The sequence below is a fragment of the Calliphora vicina genome, chromosome 3 (assembly GCF_958450345.1).
Source record: "Calliphora vicina chromosome 3, idCalVici1.1, whole genome shotgun sequence".
NCBI lineage: Eukaryota > Metazoa > Arthropoda > Insecta > Diptera > Calliphoridae > Calliphora > Calliphora vicina.
The window spans coordinates 6,787,685-6,807,791 of record NC_088782.1 but is presented as its reverse complement, the minus strand read 5'-3'; the positions used below and the strand labels follow the sequence as shown (position 1 = coordinate 6,807,791).

The 20,107-nt window shown below is 31.2% G+C and overlaps 1 protein-coding gene across 11 annotated transcripts in view; it reads right to left on the bottom strand.

The window, feature by feature from the left end:
- The window catches only part of sif (still life), a 238,008-nt gene that overhangs the window by 132,695 nt on the left and 85,206 nt on the right, over window positions 1–20,107 (bottom strand). For 2 of the 11 annotated variants that reach the window (XM_065502956.1, XM_065502967.1), the window contains exon 1: window positions 2,747–5,849. The exons of 8 other annotated variants lie outside the window; for them this stretch is intronic. In XM_065502956.1, the coding sequence (XP_065359028.1) occupies window positions 2,747–5,278 (2,532 nt within the window). In that variant the 5' untranslated portion in view covers window positions 5,279–5,849. Of the gene's footprint in view, window positions 1–2,746; window positions 5,850–20,107 lie in introns of those variants that run through there. One more of the 11 variants, XM_065502965.1, reaches the window with a different exon arrangement.

Genomic DNA, 20,107 nt, shown 5'->3' with positions numbered 1-20,107 from the left:
TGTAATTATTTGTAAGATTGCGGTAACCATAATATTTTAAAGTTACGATTCACATGATTTATTTGCGACAATCATGTGAATCTTAATAACATGGTTACCACAATCATATAAATAGTTACTATGACCATAATATTGTAAAAAAAGTCTTGTAAAAATGTAAACATTTCATTTGCATGCAATATATGAAAAAACGTACAAATTTTTTCAAAGTGGGCAAGGTTTGTGGAACTTCTGAGATGTAAATAAAGGCTTTTTATATAACTGTTTGATATTGCTGAAAACCTTAGGACTTCAAGATTGATATTTTAGTAAAATTAAATAATTTTATAAATTTTTGCGACGTCATTTACCTTAAAAACTAAAATGATTATAATATGCTGATTTTCCATGAAGAAAAATATAAAATTTTAATTACTGTAAAAAGTTTACGGTTTAAGATATCATAACCAAATTTGGAGCTGATAGAGACCCAAATCAATGGCATTATCATTTTTGACATTTTTTATATTTAAATACCGAAATTCCTAAACCGGGGAAAATGTGTTCCAAAAACTGAGTTTTTTTTACAAAAGTGTCTACTGTGACGTTATTTACCATGTGGTACTAAAATAACTTTGTAAGTATTTAAGAAACATATAGCATTATACAAATGTGGAGCTTTTTTGAGGAGCGGTGCTTTGCCTTTTTAAGATTTTTTACTCAAACCTAAATTTCTTTTTTAAAATTTGCCAAGTTTGTATAGGTCTGAGGGGTGTTGTGTCCGCTTAAGTTAGCCAAATTTTACTTTACTCGCTTTTCCATTAAGTTCTAGTTCCTGATCATATATATGTTGTATATAGTCCCGAAGAAAATTTTTTTCTATAAAAAGAAAAATATATGGAATTTTTTCGAGCAAAATTAAAAAAAAATAAATCAATAATCCTAAATATCTCTTCAATTAAAACAGATAACCTACACAAGTTAGGGTATTTTTTGTAGACCTTATTAATACCTATTTATATTTTAAATTTCAGCTCATTCGGATAATAAATGGAATTTTGGCGATTTTTTTTTAATTTGAGACCCGAGGAGACCCTTTTTAAGGGGCCACGTACTGGCTCCCATTAGCGCTAAGGAGCTAAACAAATTAAAATTAACTCAAAAACACCTCAGCTCCAACCATGTGAAATTTCGTAACTATATCTTCAACAGTTGCCGAGATACCGAATTATTTAAAAAAAAAATACGTTTCTAAATCACTGTGCAGTGGCCGGCATAAAGAAACCCTAACTTTCTTTTTCTGTTGTAATCTGATCAGCTATTGATTGTTATTATGGTTTTACATTTAGGCCCTAATTTTGTAAATCACGTCACCAAAGTGATGTTTATGTGCAAAGCAAAAACAACATTTCACACATTTTAGAAATTTGTTTTTGTTTTGTGTACACAATTTTCGAATTATGAAAGGCAAATCAACGCTTGAATTTTTGTGCGTTTGTTTGGTTCACAATTTGTACATAAAACAAAAACAAATTTTTGAAATATCACTTGGTGACGTGATTTACAAAATTAGGGCCTTAATCATTTTTATGAACTTCATTGATATTTGGCACATATGAGTGCCGATCACTGATCTAGACCACTCTATATTTTTGGGTGAAAGATTAACTAAGAACTTTGTAGTAAAAAAATTAACTATTTTGATAACTTTAAAAGCATCTTATACATCTTATGTTCATATTTACTGTATAATTATGCAGCAATCAAACACCCTAACTGTCAAAACTAAATGAGCTGTACATAAAAAATATCTTCCATATACTGTCTTCAAATTAAAACTTCAAACTCAAAACACTATTTCTTTAGAACTTGTTTTTATTCAGAATGTTTTAAAAACAATTTTAATTAAATAACACTAAACTCTATACATAAATATTTCATTATTTCTTTAAATCCCCCCCTAACCAGCTTTAAAATGTTAATTATCAATCAAAGTAGAAACAGAAACCCACCAACCAATAAAAACCCCAAATCTTTGGGACAAAATTGCAAAAATAATTGGAAAATTCTTTTGGCAAAAGTAAACTAACTCGTAGATTTCAGCATTTATTGTTTAGTTATTTTTCAAAGAAGGGCTTCATAAATAGTTTTATTTAACCATTTTATTTGAAACTCACTGCCATAAACTGAAGCACTAGTTTAGTTTTTTTTTTAATTTTGCAATTAAATTTTACAAACCATAAATTTATTAAGTACTAAATCGTCTCCAGAAAAGAATTCAAAGCAAAACTAAACAAAACAAAAGGAAACATGTAGTTTGTACGAAGGTATAAATAAGTAAATTACAAAATGACCAAAGTTTTTTTTTCTTGTGTTTTTTGTTTTTCGTAGTCAATTCATTAATGAAATAGTACGAGTAAGAAATGGTTTAAATGAATAGTGCTTTTTTCTTTAGCTTTTACCTTTTATTTTTTGAGTCAGCAAATTTTATCTTGACAAAGGTACAATAAGGGAGTAATAAACATCAGGATGAAGATGGAAAAATGCGAGTATGTACAAAAACAAAAACAGTTGTAGTAAGAACAAATCCCTTTTAAGTAATTAGACTGAAGTAGAAATTAGAAAGATGTAAGGTAGAGTTTCACGACTGAAATTTTATATTCAATGTGTTTTGCAAATAAGTATGAAATGGAATTACATTTGCGTACCCTACTGACACCATTGTTGGCTATGCAGTTTGAAACACTTTCTGCCCAATAAGTCTTACCTTCCTCAAGAACATCTCGTTGCACTGTTTCGCGGTGCTGCGCCAATGTCGGTGGCGAAAACGGGAATTACCCAAATGTAGGGTTCCGTGCAGTTCGGCTGCTTCGTTAACAACTCGTTTAATGACTTGGTAACGTATGACATCGTAGCGATGCAGTGGTTTGAGTGCCACAGTACCATGCTCGGGCTCCGATTCAGCACCTGATCGCAGTTGATCATCGTCTTCGTCGTCATGCCAAGCACTGAGGACTCCTTCGACAAAATTGTACAACAGTTCACCATTGGTTTGGGATGGCTGTGAACCGGACGGTTTTTGCTCATATTTAATTAGTTTGCGATTCTGACACACCTCTCTTAAGAGATTCTCACCGAAGTGAACGGTTTTGTGGCGACGTCGACGTTCGTCTAGCGATGCTGCAGAGGCAGACTTTGTGAGTTTTCCGTTGGTGCCATTGGCATGGCCGTTTTGATGTTTTCGCTTTGCCACAACGGGGCCAAGCAAGGTACACGATTCGCCGCGTTGGAGTGTGTTGGGCTGTGAGTTGCTGCGTTGGTCGGTACGCTTCGTTGATGTGAGCAACGATAATACTGGAGCGGCAGGCTCGATATCGTAAAGTAAGGCAGGTGGCTGTGCAAGGGTTGTACGCAACCGATTGAAGTCGGCTGCGCAGCGAGGCAGTGAGTTACACTTAGGAGCATTCAAGCATTTTCGATTCCGACAACTGAGCGGAGCACAATAACGGCAATCATGGCAGATAACAAACTTGCGCTTCTGCTGATTTTGAGCGGGCGGCACTTTTGACGATGGCGGTGGAGGAGCTGAACCGTCATCTGACGGAGGTACTGTGTGCATTTGAGCTTTTGTTAGTTGTTGATTTCGCAACAGATTCAACGTTGACGACGACGATGGCATTTTTCGTTGGCTGGTCGACTGGCATTCGAGAAAACGGCAATTGGGATCAGTGCAAATGGGCAGCAGGGGACATGAGGGATCTGTGCAGGGTGACGGAGAGCGTGGCGCTCGCTCGGCTGATGACGACTTCCGTTTCAGTAGACCGTTGTGTGAAGCAGTCATGTCAGATATGGTTGCCGACCGCTGGGTTTGGTGCCTCCTGGAACGATCTCGTTTTGATTCTCGTGAGCTTTGTTGTTGGGTTGAGGTTTTACTTGTTTTGGGTGGCAACTGGGGTGGCATTAACTCGTCTTTGGGTACATATTGATAACGCTCTTTGTGCGGCTTGGCATAGAGGCGTTCAACATTGGTTGCGGTTGCAGGTGTTGGTGTCGAGACGGTAACTACTTCACTGGCCGAGTGTCGAAGGCGTCTATCCCTTATTCGTTGTTCTTGATATCGTCGATCTGAACATATTTGCTGTGCAGAGGGCTGTGTTTGATGCTGTGTCTGAGGCTGTGGCTGGGCCGAGGGAGTTGATGATTTTTGTGGTAGTTCTACGAAACTTTGATGAGATGAACGCCTGTCTACCGGCGTTTTGCCTATTGATTGCAAACGATTCAGTGGGTAGGCAATCCAGTCGGGTATGCTTTCTTCACTTCGGTCACTGTAGCCAAGTGAATGTCGCTTCCGGGCTGGATGCTGGCTGACATCGTCCTCGTGCGAGTGTGATCGAGGAGTATCTCCACTACCGTTTCTTCGATGATGTGGTCTCCTAGTTTTTATTGTTGCCGCCGATGCTTCTTCGCGGGCTGTCAAGGCTTTCGTTGACTTTGTCAGCCACTCCACTAGGTCGGTTTTGAGAAGTGAAATTTCCCCAGGCCCCGAACTTTGGCGCGACAACGGTTTCTTCAATAACTCAGTCAACTCTTCTTTTAAAGCCTTTGCGTAGGACGAGGTGCTGGGTCGGCTTTCAGCCTGCTGTGGCGTATGCTGTCTTTCAGCCACCGAACGCTTGCGAGGCAGATGCTCAAGTAACCATTCCGGTAGTTCATCCTTCATCACAGTTATTTCACTGGGGCCGGATGAAGTACGAGCTGGTACACGCTGGCGTTCCAACCACTCCATAGTCTCATCACGCACGGTACCACTTTCGGCTGAGCGCGACGAATGCCTTTGTTGAGCTTTGCGATCAAACCACTCGAGTTCATCGGGTGATCGTTTGCAGTCTTTGGACACGGGAACTTCTTCGGCACTTTTCTGACGCCGAGGTGGCAGTTGAGGCTTTTGTTCTTCTGCATGCCTGTGATGATGCTTGTGAGTATGGGTGTGGATATGAGGGGCAGCTGAAGGTTCTTTCTTTGGAGGCGCTTGTGGGGGTAATCTCTTAGGATCTCTACATTTGATTAGTTTCTGTTCAATTGTGTCTTCATTGCGAGCTCGGACTCTGCGCGTGATTTCGAAAATGTCGCCGTTTATTTGATGGTAAAATTTCTCCACTTCTACGCCTTTGTCGAACTCTTCTTTGACTTGCTGGACATTCAGTTTGCTGCGGGATGGTGGACGAGGGGGAGGGAGAGGAGGAGGAGCTTTCGAATCCTTATCATCATCGACCACGTCATCATCAGATTCGGCTGACATCAAGAGGGCACCCTTACCACCTTCACCCACTACACCACCGATTGTGCGAGCCGAAGAGGTGGCCGGATGCAGTTCCTCTTGTTGCTGCTGCTGCAGTAGGCGGTCGAGCGAGCCATGATGCGTTTTTATCGTCGGACCCAGAGTACCTTCGCCAAATGGCTGCAAACGACACTGTGCATTGCAGATGCACACAGGACGTTTCTTACTACTGCCGAATCGAAACAGACTATTCGCCAGTTGTGTCACACCATCGCCCAAAACGCTTCCTCCACTACTTGCCCCACCGCCACCAGCGGTCACATCCCTTCCCGAAGCCGTTGTTGCCGAAGTCAAACGTCCGGCCTGTGAAACTGGCGTTATGTCGACTATCACGCAACAGCAATGCAACGAGAAGGTCTTTTTATCGCAGCCACTGCCGCTAACAGAGTTATTGTTATCGCTTTCACTATTTTGTGAGGCTGCCAGAATGAGCGGCTTAAACGGCGTTCACCAGTCGAATCTTTACGTTGCGGCGTCCACACTTGCCTTCGTCTATCTAGGGGCAATACTCCGGGATTCGACTGGAATGAATTTTGCTTGTAGGCAAAGTTAACGCAATAGTGCTTAAGGTATGGCAAGGTATGACGACAGTTTGTAACAGCTACAGAATTAGCGTAAGGTTTAGGTTGGATTAGCAATAGCAATGGAAGTGGTAGTGGTAATAGAGCAAGGATACGTTTGGTTTTATAAATAATTTCTTCAGATGCATCAGCATACACCATTCCCACATCTATTGATAATCTTACGTTTGTAGTGTGTGTTATTTGCTTTTAGCGTTTATCGTTTATCTTTTTCTTTTTGTTTTTTGGTTTGATTTTTGTCTTTTTGTGTTTAATTTCGCTGAGTGCGCTTGACTTTAAATTAACTTTATTGAAACTTCTCTAATTTGTTTACTTGTCTACCGTTTATTTTCAAATTCACTTTGTCACTTTACAAACTCCTTTGTGTTTTTGTATTGGTATTTGTCCGCTTGCTGCAAACAAACACACTTACGACCACGCACACTTGCACGCACGCACTCATAGATAAAGGATTTGCATCCTTAGGATGTTATTGTTTTTGTTGCTGTTGTCGTTTACTATTTTTAGAAGTCAAAGTCACGTTTATAGATTATTTTTTGATTTATTTGTGTTTTTTGTTTGTTTGTTTTGTTTATGCACAAATCAATCGATATGTTTGTTTAACGAAATCTTGCTAAAACTAAAAAAAGAACTGAAAGCCTTGGAGTTTTAACGACTTTGAAAACACGTTAACCGAATTATACAAATACATTTACATGCAGTTGCACATATACATACATACGTATGCATGTACGTACGTAAGGATGTGTTTTTTTTTTGTCAGCTGGGATGTAGTGTATGTGTGTTTGTGTATTAGGGTGGCCTATATTTTGCACTTTTGCGATTTTGGCTCCCAAGGTCTAGAATTGTTCTCTGTCGTCTAAAAATCAAACGCTAAAACGTTTGAGCAAAATAGGATAACGTTTAGAGGTTGCACATTTTATTTGAACTTTTGTGTGATAGGTCAAAGTTAAAAATTATTTGAAAAATTTAAAAAATTGTTTTCGTTTCTTATAAAAACTAAATGAGGATAATAAATGCAAATTTTAACAGTTAAAATTGCCGGATTTCGAGGAAATTTAGTTTTTGGTGAACATTTTCTTAAATTATTTCTAAAAAAAATTCTTTCTAATATTTTATTTCAAATTGTTTCTTTGGGTCGTTTATTTACGATTTGGTAATTTTAAATTTCTAGGACATTGTTAACAAATTTATATCTGGGGTCATATTTGTACAGAACATTAAAGTTTAACCTCTGCTCAAAAAAAAAAAAATAATAATAAATATATGACATTTGTTTATGAACATAAATTTTTGGACTCTATTAAAAAAATATATATTTTTGATTTAGACTTCAGTACAAGTAAAAGTAAAAAATATTGTCAAAACAAGTCAAAAATATTGTTTTTAAAGCGTATTCCCATATGAATTACTCCATTAATAATATTAAACTACGACATTAACTACCAAATTAATTGTTCAATACTAAGAGCCATTTACTAACATTTCTTTTAGCATTTAATCCTTTAAATCCTTGGTCATAATCTCATAATTTTACAATACTATTAGGCTAATTTGTATGTATTCGAAATTGATATGAACTTTATTTTTTAACTTTGAATTAATATGAATTGTTTGCAAAGTAGTGTTCCAAATCGAAACAAATGTCTGGGGAAATATTAAATATAATATTAATAATCTTTACAAGAGTTATTCTTAAATTTACAGATTTATTTCTGCTCACATAAAATAGTTTAGTTGTGATTTGTTGCCAAATCAAATTATATCCATAGAGTTTTGATACAGAAAATCAGTTAACACATAATAATTACTATTTAAAACAAACTTTTGTCACCCCAACTAAAATTATTTTACCACAACTGAAACATTTTGTCATTTACACTGAATTACTATTTTCTGTATGTGACATATGATCAATTCCATATCATCGTACATGACATTTGTATGTCTATTATAGTGTTCCTTAGAATTAAATGTTTGATATGTACCCTCTGAATACTTTCGCAATGACCTAAAATACTACAAAAAGTTTTTTAGCTTGTTCTAAGAAGGGCAACCCGTGCCCTCGTTCTAATGAGATATAAAAGACAAAAATTTGTTAAAAAATGTTAAAATTATTAAAAATTCGCCAGGCCATTAATGTGTCTCAGGCCACACAGTGATTCAAAAATGTGCCACTTTAAAACTCCGTCCTTCAAAAATATTGCACTTTTTCATACTAAAGAATTTGTATAAATTTTCTTAATATTTTATTCAACACATATCATTGGTTCTGACTCAGTCACATTAAGAAAATTTATACAAATTCTTTAGTATGAAAAAGTGCAATATTTTTGAAGGACGGAGTTTTAAAGTGGCATATTTTTGAATCTAATTGAGATATTGACTTGAAATTTTTTTGGTAAGACCAAAAATTAACTTATCTAAACAAAACAATATAGCTCGGAATAAATGTGGATCAAATTGTTCCTAATATTTGCAATCCTATTAAAATTTTGATATAAATTTTAGTTTTAGAAACTCAATGAATATGTAATAAAATCTTTATTTATTAGCGAAACTCAATGAAGTTTTCAGTGCTTTTTAAGTTTCACATTCTAAATAACAAGGTGTAAAAAAAGATCAAAGGGAATCCCGCAATTCCTAAAAATTGGAGCGAACATCCCAAAAATGGTATTTTTTACAATTTTGCCTATAGGGTCCACATTGCCTTCGGGGCTGGGAAAATACTTTAGGGATAAACAGGGAACACATCAGGGTTTCCAAAGCTGCTTTCCGTTTTCTGATCCCAGCTTTGGTATTTTAGAATATGTGTCCCAAAGTTGAAATTTTTATAAAAAATAGGTCAATTTCCAAAGGGCGTAGGGCCGACATGTTCGAAAAATAGGACATGTTTTTTATACCAAAATGTTCTCCGTAAGGAAACTTTATAGAAAAACATAAAATTGTTATATGTTCTTAAAGAAAGTTGTTTTTTAATAAAAAAAAGAGTTAAGTCACCTTTTTGTCCAAAAAACAGCAAAAATATACTATTTTTTGAATTTTTAAATTGAAAATCGGTTATTTTTGGATTCGTAATTGATATTGCTCTGAAATCTTTTGTATGTTGTTGGTAATTTAGTTGTCTAACTAACAAAAAAAATCGAGTCCATTCGGTCCAATAGGGCAAAATTTTAAAATTTCAATTTTGAAATGCCTATAACTAGGAAATTATAAGAGATAAATAGCACACGCAAGCAAGATCTAGCCGAGCGCTTTCCAAAAAAAAATGGCATGTGTTTAAAAATTTTACATGTCGAAGGTACCCTACTTTGAGCCCCCATAGCGCCGCCCCTGGAGCATTTGTTGGGCCCTTGGCTACGCCCAATTCAAATTTTATCCCGATCGGACCAGCCGTTTAGAAATGCCAGATTTAGTTCCAAAAAATTTCGATTCTGCCCCACTGTGGGCCACTAGAACAAGAAATGTAGGAACAAAATTAACATATTCTGAGAATGTTAAAATAAAAGCTAATTTTTACTTAAAATGCATTCATATTTACTTCTATATGATTTTTTGTGTTAGTAGGAAACCGTTAAACTACTACCAGGTATGACCGAAAACTCCATTTTAAAATTTTTAAAAATTTTGTTAAACAAATTTTAGAAGTTTTTCATCATCACATGGGGATTTGTTGACAACATAATAGGGAATAAAAATGTGAAGAAAGTATGTCAATACCTCCTATAGTTTTTCCGTACCTGTGATATAAATTTTGCGATTTTCCAGAAAAACTATTTTTTTTATTTTTTAATTTTAAGTAAAATCTGTTCAGCATATTATGGTACAGGTAATTTTAAATATAGTCTGAAAGTATTCCTAAACTCGGAAAACGTTAAATCGTGAAGGTCAAAGGTCAAATTTTTCAACCTAACTCAGTTGTTAGAAACCTAAGTGGTGAGAATGTATTAGTAAACAAAACAATTTGAAAACAAAAACTACACTCATATGTGTGATTATTTTGAGTAATTTTTTTGTTAGAATTTTTTTCTAGTTTCCGCTCTATGTTTCTCTATGATTTCAGCATTTGAATTTAAGAGGACAAAGAACAATTTTAGAAATTTAGATAAGGACCACCCTACTGTAAGTGTTTAATTTAACTACTGATTGAATTAAATTTTATAAATCCGCCGAGGAGCGAGCGAGTACGTAAAACAAAGATTTATACATTTGTGTGAAAGTGTAAGTGAGTGCTAGTAGGTGAAGGGGAGAGTGTATAGTTTTCCTGTGTACGTGTACGTGTATTTGTGTGTTTGTGTAAATGCAATATTTTACATTTACATGAATATAACGGTGAAGGACATTGGCAGATGTAGCGAATGCTTTTTTGGCGCAAGGACACCAACTACAATTTCTTTTTTTTTTATTATTTTTGCACTACGTAAGAAAATAACAAACACATACACACTCACTCACATATACACATGTACATAGCTGGTATACGTATGCATTTTAAAATACACACACACACATTTGCACATTAAAGTGAATGAGTGACGTGAATCTTTGTTATATATGGATGTGTGTGTGTTGCTGTCTCAGTATGTGTATTTAGATGCGTGTGTTTTAAGCGTAAAGAGAGTCAAGTATGTGTATGTGTGCGTTGTAATGAACATGAACATAAAAATAAAACTACCAACATTTTCAACTAAAAATCAATATTTTATTTTGTTTATTTGCGTTTCTAATTATGATTTCACCTCTTGCGCCATTCCTTTCTGTTTTAAATTTTCCAACATTATTTTTTTTCTTTTATTATTATTATTATTACTGTTACAAATATATTTTAAGTAAATTTCAAAAATTTCAATTTAAAATGTTAAAATTTAGTAGATTTAGAAAAGTTTATTTGAGAGAAAACCAGTAGGTGAAAAATGTGAATGTGAAAAATCAATTCATGTCAGTCCTTGCCACACAAATGACGTTCGAAATGAGAGTGACATTGACCTGCCACACAAAACATGAAAGACAAATGCCAACCAACTATTTGTTTTAATCTTGTATTTCATTTTAATTCTATTTTAACTGCAAACTATAATTGTATTAGTAGGTATTTGTGTGTACACGTTTATGCATTACTTTAAGATTTAGTTATTTCTAAGTATTTTACAGAAAATGTATGTATGTATTTTTTAAACAGCTATTTTCAAACTTATTTGCTTTGTAAAAGTAAATAAGTTTAAAAATAATAAAACAATGTAGTTCTGATTAAGTATAAATACTAAAATTAACTTCATTTGTGCAAAAAGTCAATAAAATTCGTTTCGTTAAAAGTGTGTTTTTTTTATAATAAAGGTATATGTATAATAAAAATACCCTATAGGAAATAACCAAAGCATACTAAGTTAAAAATTAACAATATTTTTCAATATAACTATATTAGAAGTTTATGATTTTTGAAGTTGTGAATGAGCTCGCTGAGTGTATTTTAGTTGAGGTGAGAACTCAGAGAGTGTAAAGTAGTTTTGTAGTTATTTATGAAGTTTTGCTGTAGAACGAAATAATATAAAAACCAGTTGTTAACTACTTGAGACATATTTCCATTTGTTAAGAATAAGATTTGTTCAGATGGAACCTTTTCTTACTAATGAAATAATATTTTAATAATTTTACTAGTTTTTTTTTTCACACAAGAAATAGAAAAATCTTGATTTACTGCATTTTACTTGAAAAAACTGTTCCTATTAAAAAATAGTAAAAAATAAAATGTTTTATTTTTATTTTTTTGGCAAAAAGTTTATAGATGGCGTAGCTTTTAAACTCAGTTTTTGTTTTAATAACTTCGAAATGTCGAATTTTGTACCAAAGAAGTTTTAATTTTTAAAAAAAAGTGTCGCTGAAGCAAAACGATTGCTCACCAAAGCTTATGGTGAATGTGCTGCATGGGTTTCAACGTGCGAAAGACACAGAAAACAAAGATCGCCTAGGCCAGCCAAAAAATTTGAAGACCAAGATTTAGAAGATTAATGTAAAACTCAACAAGAGCTTGCAAAAATTCAAAACGTTTGCGAGCAGCAGGATTCATCCAAAAGCAGGGAAATTTGGTACCATACGAATTGAAGCCGAGATACCTTGAAAATAAATTTTACATGATCGAAATGACGCTATAAAAAAATCGTTTTTGCACCGAATCATTACTTGCGATGAAAAATGGATCCATTACGATAACCCGTAGCGTAAAAGATCGCATGTGAAGCCCGGCCAACCAGCCGAATCAATACCAAAGAAAAATATCCATAGCGCTAAGGTAATTGTCTATATTTAGTCGGAGAAAAGGAGGAAAACGGCATGACATGAAACTGTAATATTCTATTTAAAAAGAAGTGGTTGGGAAGTTTTGCTTGACCTGTTTTATAGTCCAGATCTTGCCCTGTCCGACTACTGTTTGTTTCGATAGAAGCAGAATGCTCTCTCTGGGATTCACTTTGGAAAAGGGTATCCCATATTTAAACTTATATTGTTTCAAGTGTTTCAAAATAAAAGCTAAAAATATAAAAATTTTTAATTTTTTTTTAATTTGTTTAACAAAATTATAAAAAAGTTAAAGTTGGATATTTGGAAATGGTTTAATAAAATCTTTTTTCGTCTAAAGCAGAGATCGAAAATAACTCGTCCATATACCAAAAAACCCAAATTGTGATTTATATTTTTGTGATAAAAATAAATCACTGGAAATAACAGTTATAAAATGATTTTTATTTAAATGGTTTGGTATGACCTTCATTCGTTTTTGTTGTTTTTTAATGGTTTGGTGTGAGATAAACAAAACAATTAATTTGTTCTTGTTCTTAATAACTGTTACTTTCTCTTTTATTTACATACAATAACATATTACTAGTAATTGTTAACAAATTATGAAAATAATATGATAAGTATGAAGTCTGAGTAACAGAAATGAGAATTTTTATTTAAATTGTTATTAATCTTTATATTTAGGCGTTGATTTGCATCAAATGCATTTTTGCGATTTATTTTTCATGTTCGCAAATATCTTTTTAGATAAATAAATTCTGTAAAGATTACGATTCTCTAATGATTTATATGCAAACGCATGTTTTTTCTCTAACCTTTAAATATTATGTTCATTAATTATCTTGCCGAATCACACTTTTTGCTGTAAATTGGCATCGATTTATTAGTGTTACTAGAGCGTACTGTCTGCTTCACTTAGAAGTAGTCGAATAATTACATACTTATAATATGTTAATATTTACATTTTAACTCATTAATGCGTAATTAAAGTTTTAGCTGGAATAAAATTAACAATTTGAATTGTATGTATTTTTTAATCATATAACTAACTAATTTATTTTAGTTTTTAAGTTAGGTTTATTCGTACGTATTATTATATCAAATGTGAATTGTTATATTTGAATTGATAACAAAATATCGCATTTTTATTTGTTTTTTAACATTTTGTCATTAAATATATGTAATTTTATTTTAGTATTTTCTAGAATTATTTAAAATTATTTAATATGTTTTTTTCAGAATATACAGAGAACCTTACTTTGGGAATATACTTATATATTCACAATTGATTAGAAAAATTATGAACTAAAAAATGTGACTTAGAAATTATATATAGGCGTTTTGCAGGCAAGACTACGATATATTAATATTTTATATACTTTATATGAGCAAATGCAAACATTTTTGAGAATCAATAAGAATTAAACTGCATTGGGAGGAAAATAACGAAATATGAAATTTATTTTGTAGTTAAACAATTAATAAACGATTTGCATAGTATGGTATACTTAACCCAAAAGATAACAATTGTTTATATTTAATAAACAATTTTCAGCCTAACTACAAAAGCCTTAAAGTCGATTTTAAGTCAATAAAGTTGAATATTGTTGTTTTCATGATGTAATAAGAAAGCTGAGAGCGTCGACAACAAACACAATATTTCTTGCTGAAAAATGCATAGGTTTTGTCAAAATTGAATTTGTCAAATAAAAAATAAACAAATTTTATTTTGGCATCTTTTAGATAATTTAATATTATTTTCATAAATAAATGTCCTATGTATTTCATTTATTAGCAGGAATTTTTAAAGATTTTTCTGAAGCTATTTAAAAAGTGAAATATTATTCGGTGGATTTGTACAAAATCAGAAAGTGCAATTAATTGGTAAACTAAATTAAGTGAATTTTAATGATCTAGCAATAAAAAATAATAAATAATCTTTGACAAAACCGTTACCAATGTAAACACAAAGCTTTTGTTATTTTAGCATATTAACTAAAAAACGGCCGTTAAATTTAAATTATATTTGAAAAGGAACAACTGTTTAATAGTGCTTTATCCAAATTTCATTATATGAAATCTTTTTATTCACATTTTCATTCATGTTTTTTTTATTTAAAATTTTTTTTCTTTGAAAATAAAATTTATTATTTTTTCAAAATAAATTTAGTTTGACAAAACCCAAGCACTTTCAAAATAGATAAATAAAAATCAGCTGTTTTGTTGATTTCACCTTACTTAGTGCATCTTGGTTGTTTTATTATTTCAAAAAAATGTTTTTGATTTTTTTAAATTTTTTGAAATTTCTTTTTATAATTTACATTCATTGAAAACTATTTTCAATTATTTGAATGTATATCACAAATTATACCGACAAAAGAAAATGTCAAAATGGTTGGGTTTTGAAAAGAGGGACAAATATATTTAACAATAGTTGCCTATTGAAAATTGTATTTTTGTCTCATTCTGCAAATCACAACCATTGAAAACTTTTTTGACAACTGTCATTTGTTTCATATCTGTTATAATCTGTGATGTATGTGTTGGAAATAGTGTTGAAGTTTTTTTTTTAAATAAAAATAAAAGTATTATTTTAAAATAAAGTCGAATTAACTTTAAAATTTCGTTCATAGTTAGGGGAATATTTTTACAAATATTATTTATGAACATTTGAAAAATATTGAAAATGTATGTTATACATTTTGCAATTTTATTTTATTTATCATGTATAAAAGCTGAATATTGTGAAAAGGCAGAATTGTATATTGTGTTTTTAATCGCTTTTCTTGGGTTTCATAAAAAATTAGTTGAAAGTAGTTTTGAATTTGTAGGTAATGAACTAACAACTAAATAAAAAACCAACTAAATGCAGGTATAAACGGCATATAATAGAGTATTTTCATACATTTTATTTCTATATTGTAAACAAATTAAAAGTCAGTAATGTGTGGACATTTATATATCATATATTAATATATTAATTGTCGTAATTATTTTATGTCAAAAGTTGTGTAAAACAAATTTCGCAGTATTTATGAAATACCTAGTGCTCGTATTTATCAAATTACTTTTTGAAAACAGCATTTAGGTAATTGATATCCAAGAATAGGGTTCGATTCACAACCTTTATTAGAATTGGCTTACATTTTTCGAAAATGAATTGTTTGCAATGAACATTCACAGAATAGTTTTATAATACCAGTCATGAGTTGAGGAGAATCTTTATGTTAAAGAGAATTTTCATGTTGATAATTTTTCATTTACTTTATTAATAGCATTTATATTCAAATATAATAAGCCAGCCTTATTAATAATAAATTTTTAAATCTATCAAACAAAATTTCTTTACAAATTTTGAAATTGTGAAAATAAACACAACCAAAGTCCCAAAAATTCAAACACTTGAACATTTTTAAACATGAAAATTATATGAAAACTTGAATTTATTTTTCCTTTTTACTGGAGAATACTATTGAAATAATGTGTAATACAACTGTAATGCAATTGCTTGGCTATAATTCAAGGCTTGAATTACACTTGCTTTCTACTTGAATTCCAGTAAAAATGCTTATTGGTAAAGAAGTAATTTTTAATCAAGCAAATTTTTTAAATTAATTTTTTTTTTAAAGATTAATAAATGTCAATAACATTTGAAAATCATTTTCGGGCTGTTCTCGACGAAGCGCATTCTGGACGTCCAATTTTGTGCCATTTTTTTTTGTCATGAATAACAAGAACAGCGTGTAAAAAACTATTATTTTTTCTGGATATAATGGAGTTTTTAGGGTCTGTTGTGCAGAGACCGAAAATAACTGGTTCACTTTCATTTCAATGGTAAATTCTCATTCGCAGCCATTTAAAAATAATTTTTTGTGATATATCACTGAGAGAGTGATTTATTCGAGAAAATGTTAGGCTTGGGGTTGAGAGAAACAGAAAAGAAATAAACACAAATAATCTGGATGAGTGATTTATAATTTATTTTTTTCGTAAAGGTCAGCTTGTGACTTTTATTTGCGAACATGAAAAATAAATCGCAAAAATGCAATTGATGCAAATCAACGCTTAAATATATACAATTTATTAAAAGATTAATAACAATTAAAAAAAAAAAAATTCTCATTTCTGTTACTCAGACTTCATTACTTCATACTTATAATATTATTTCCATAATTTGTTAAAAATTACTAATAATATGTTATTGCTTGTAAATAAAAGAGAAAATAACAGTTATTAATAACAAGAACAATTGAATTGAATTGATGTGAGATCAAGTAATTAAAAAACAACAAAAACGAATAAAGGTCATACCAAACCATTTTATAACTGTTATTTTCAGAGATTTATTTTTATCACAAAAATATAAATCACAATTTTGTTTTTTTGGTATATGGACGAGTTATTTTCGATCTCTGCTGTTGTGAATTGGTCTCACTCCATATAAGGCAATTTGCTTTATTAAAAACACGTTAAGCCAAAAACACAATTTTACGATAAAACAGTCGATTATAAAATGTAATGACTGATTTTCAAAGTAAAATTTGGATATTTTGGGAACATTGTTCAAGCGTCAATCTATTCATGACGATTTGCCAGTATGACAGTTAATATTTTCGTAAGTTCTATGCGGCTTAAAAAAAGTACTCTTTATTTAAAAATTAACTATCTTCAAATTTATTTTGGTATTTAAATGTATACCCAGAGAAAAAATATAATTGTACATGTTTACTATAACTATTTCAATATTTTTAAATGTTTTTTAACAGTAATATGTTCATGATGAATTATTATATCATAGTATGTTCATTTTAGATTATGAAACCATAATCGGGAAAGAGCACAATATGGTTAAGTTAATTAAAAATGGCCACAAACATATACTTAATTACTAGAATCATATATGTATATGGTTGCTACAATTATGTAAATGGTAACATAAACATATTATGGTTGCCGCAATCTTATAAATAATTGTTAAAAAATTTTAAAAATTTTGAAATTGTAACAGATCCGTTTAGATCCAATGCGAGTACGCTTTATTATTTGTACAAAAAATAATATTTTTTATAAATTTTGGAAGATTTTTGAGAAAATGTGAAATCCACAATTAATTTTAATAGCAAATTAATATTTCCTTATTATAGTTAAAAAAACACTTGATTCTAAAAAAAAATAGATTAAAATCATGATACAACCATTAGAAGGTAGAATCACTAGGGAGAGAGTTTAAAATGCTATGCCTTGTTACGTCAAATAATAGAAAAATAAAAAACAGAAATCCAAAAACTCGAATAACAACAAATGAAAATTGAAAAATATTTTGTTTATTTTATATTAGTCTGACAATTCAAGGCATGTATAATTGAGAACATATTTTGTAGTGATTCTACCTTTTATTGTTATATTATGGATTAAAATGAAATAACTATTAAAATTCCCAGATCATGTTTCCATTGACATTTTGAAGCACTTTTTAATTGAAATTTTTTTGCGATTTTTGGAAATTATTTAATGAAATGTAATGTGTTGTTTCTTAAAAAGTCATGAAAATGTAATTTATTTTAAACTACAAATGCTTTCAAATTTATTTGCTGTTTATTTACACTGTGGCGGCGTATTAAAATATTTAAATAAATGCTAGCCATAAATTAATCATACGCCTTGATGTCTATTTTTCATAATTTATTTATTTTCATTCATTATTTAAACATCTTTCTATAGATATTTTCCTAGCAATTGTATTGAATTGAAATTCTAAAAATAACAACATTTAGTTAACACTCAATCAAGCACAATCATTCATTCATTCATTCATTTATTTCATTATTAAAGGCCATTCAAAAAATATTTATTCGGTTTTTTCTTTTTAAAAACGTGTGTGCATTGTCACAATAAACAATTAATTGAATTTGTGAGAAAAGTTCAATTAAAAATATCAAATCATTTATTATTTTTTTCTCTTTATGGAAGCTGTTCTACCAAATAAATAGTACCAAATATACAACAACAACAACAACAGTTCTACAATATTTGCAATTGATTTCAAAATAATTTGTTTGTGCTTCAGAAAAGGTACCATTACGTCTACATATGAACGTATGTACGTATGTATGTATGTATGTATGTATGTATGTATTTAGTTAGTATATTTGTATAGGGGGAGGGTGAGAGTGTGTGTGTGTGTCTGTCGGTGTGTTTGAGTGTGTGTGTAAGTAATTTTGCCATCATAATTTTATCTGATAAATTAATTAAGTTGATAAACTGATTTTTTCTTGTATTGAAACAAAATGACCTTCGAAAAATGGGTGTGTCGCTTTTGTAAAATATTGTTTTTTAATAGATGGCTTTTGTATGATTACGCTGATGATGCTGCTGCTGTTGACGGTGATGGTGATGGCGATGATGATGACGTTGGTGTTGTGGATAATGATGTTTTGTTTTTTTTTGTTGGTGTATAAAGATTAGTTTGTACTTAATATTTTCTTTGGCTATTTTGTTATAGCCAGTGACCTCTCTCTCTTAATGAAAGGAAGGTAAAACTAAAAGTTTGGTTTTGGTTCTTTGTTTGAGTTGTTGTTTTGTATTTCATAATTTAAACAAATAAAGCAGAAGTAATGAAACCTAAATGAATTTGGCAAACAAACAAACGAATATAACAGTGACTGACTGACTGACAGACAGACAAACGGACAGTTGTTGAAAAAGGATATGTTAGACTAAGAGAAACTGTGACGTTTTAAATATCCTTGTGTGCTGCTAGTGACGTTTGTTTTTGTTAAAAGCTAAGGCTTTTGTTGTTGAAAAAGAATTTGCTTGTGTTGTAATTTTGGTGGCAAATATAGGTGCTAATACAGCAATAACAACAACAAACCAATCACTGACAGCCTCATCATCGTCATCATGTAGAGGAAAATCAACAACTACTACAGCAGCAACAATATATTCCTAAGTACAATCATCTATCCTTCCATTCATTATTTTTGTTGTATTATCCACCTTTAACTTTGTCTACTCAAAAGTTCAGCCAAGCACAAGATACGTTAAAATACAAATAAATGTTTATTTGCTTGTGTATGTATGATTACGATTGTGATGGTGTTTTCTTTATTGTATTGGTATGTGTGTAATGTGTGTGTGTGTGAGTATGTGTCTAAAGGTGTTAAATGGAGTTTTGTTATGGCAGCATAAAATTTGATTAAATCTAACAATTCAACTCAACTCTGCAAGGAGTCATCGAAAAATAAGCCCCGACAAATAAAAATAACAAAACAAAAGCTAAACAACAGTAGGAAGGAAAACAATCTCACAAAATAGATTGAATTAAATCAAGTCAAAGTAATAAAACAAACACCAATCTTTTGGTTTAGTTTGGTTTGGTGTTACACACTCTAACTACACAATAATCTTCATACGTAAATAGTACGTATGTATAGGTTGGTATCAAGGTATATTTTAACTCCTGTAGGAAATTTAAATGGAACACAGAAGTGAATTTCACATTTATTACATTTCATTTGGTATTTTTTGTTCGTTTGTTTGTTTGTCTGTTAGCATTATTTGTCGGAATCAATTTTCTTATTTTATTCCTGCTCTCTAAACAATTGTTGTTTGTGTATTCCCTTTTAGTTGATGTTGTTGTTGTTTATTTTGTATGAAATTATGGCGTATTTATACATATTTGTGTTGTACAAAAAAACAAAAAAAAATCCTTTCAGTTTCTTGGTGATTTTTTTTTTTTTTGTATGATTTTCCCTTTTTTCTGCTGATTCTGAGATGCTTATTACAAACATATGTATGTGATTGTTAGTTAGTTAGTTGTGTTAGTTGTGTTAGTTGTGTTAGTAAGTATTTGTTTAAATGTATGTGTGTGTGTGTGTTTGAGTATTTGTGTTAGTACGAATGTGTGGTGATTATTTCG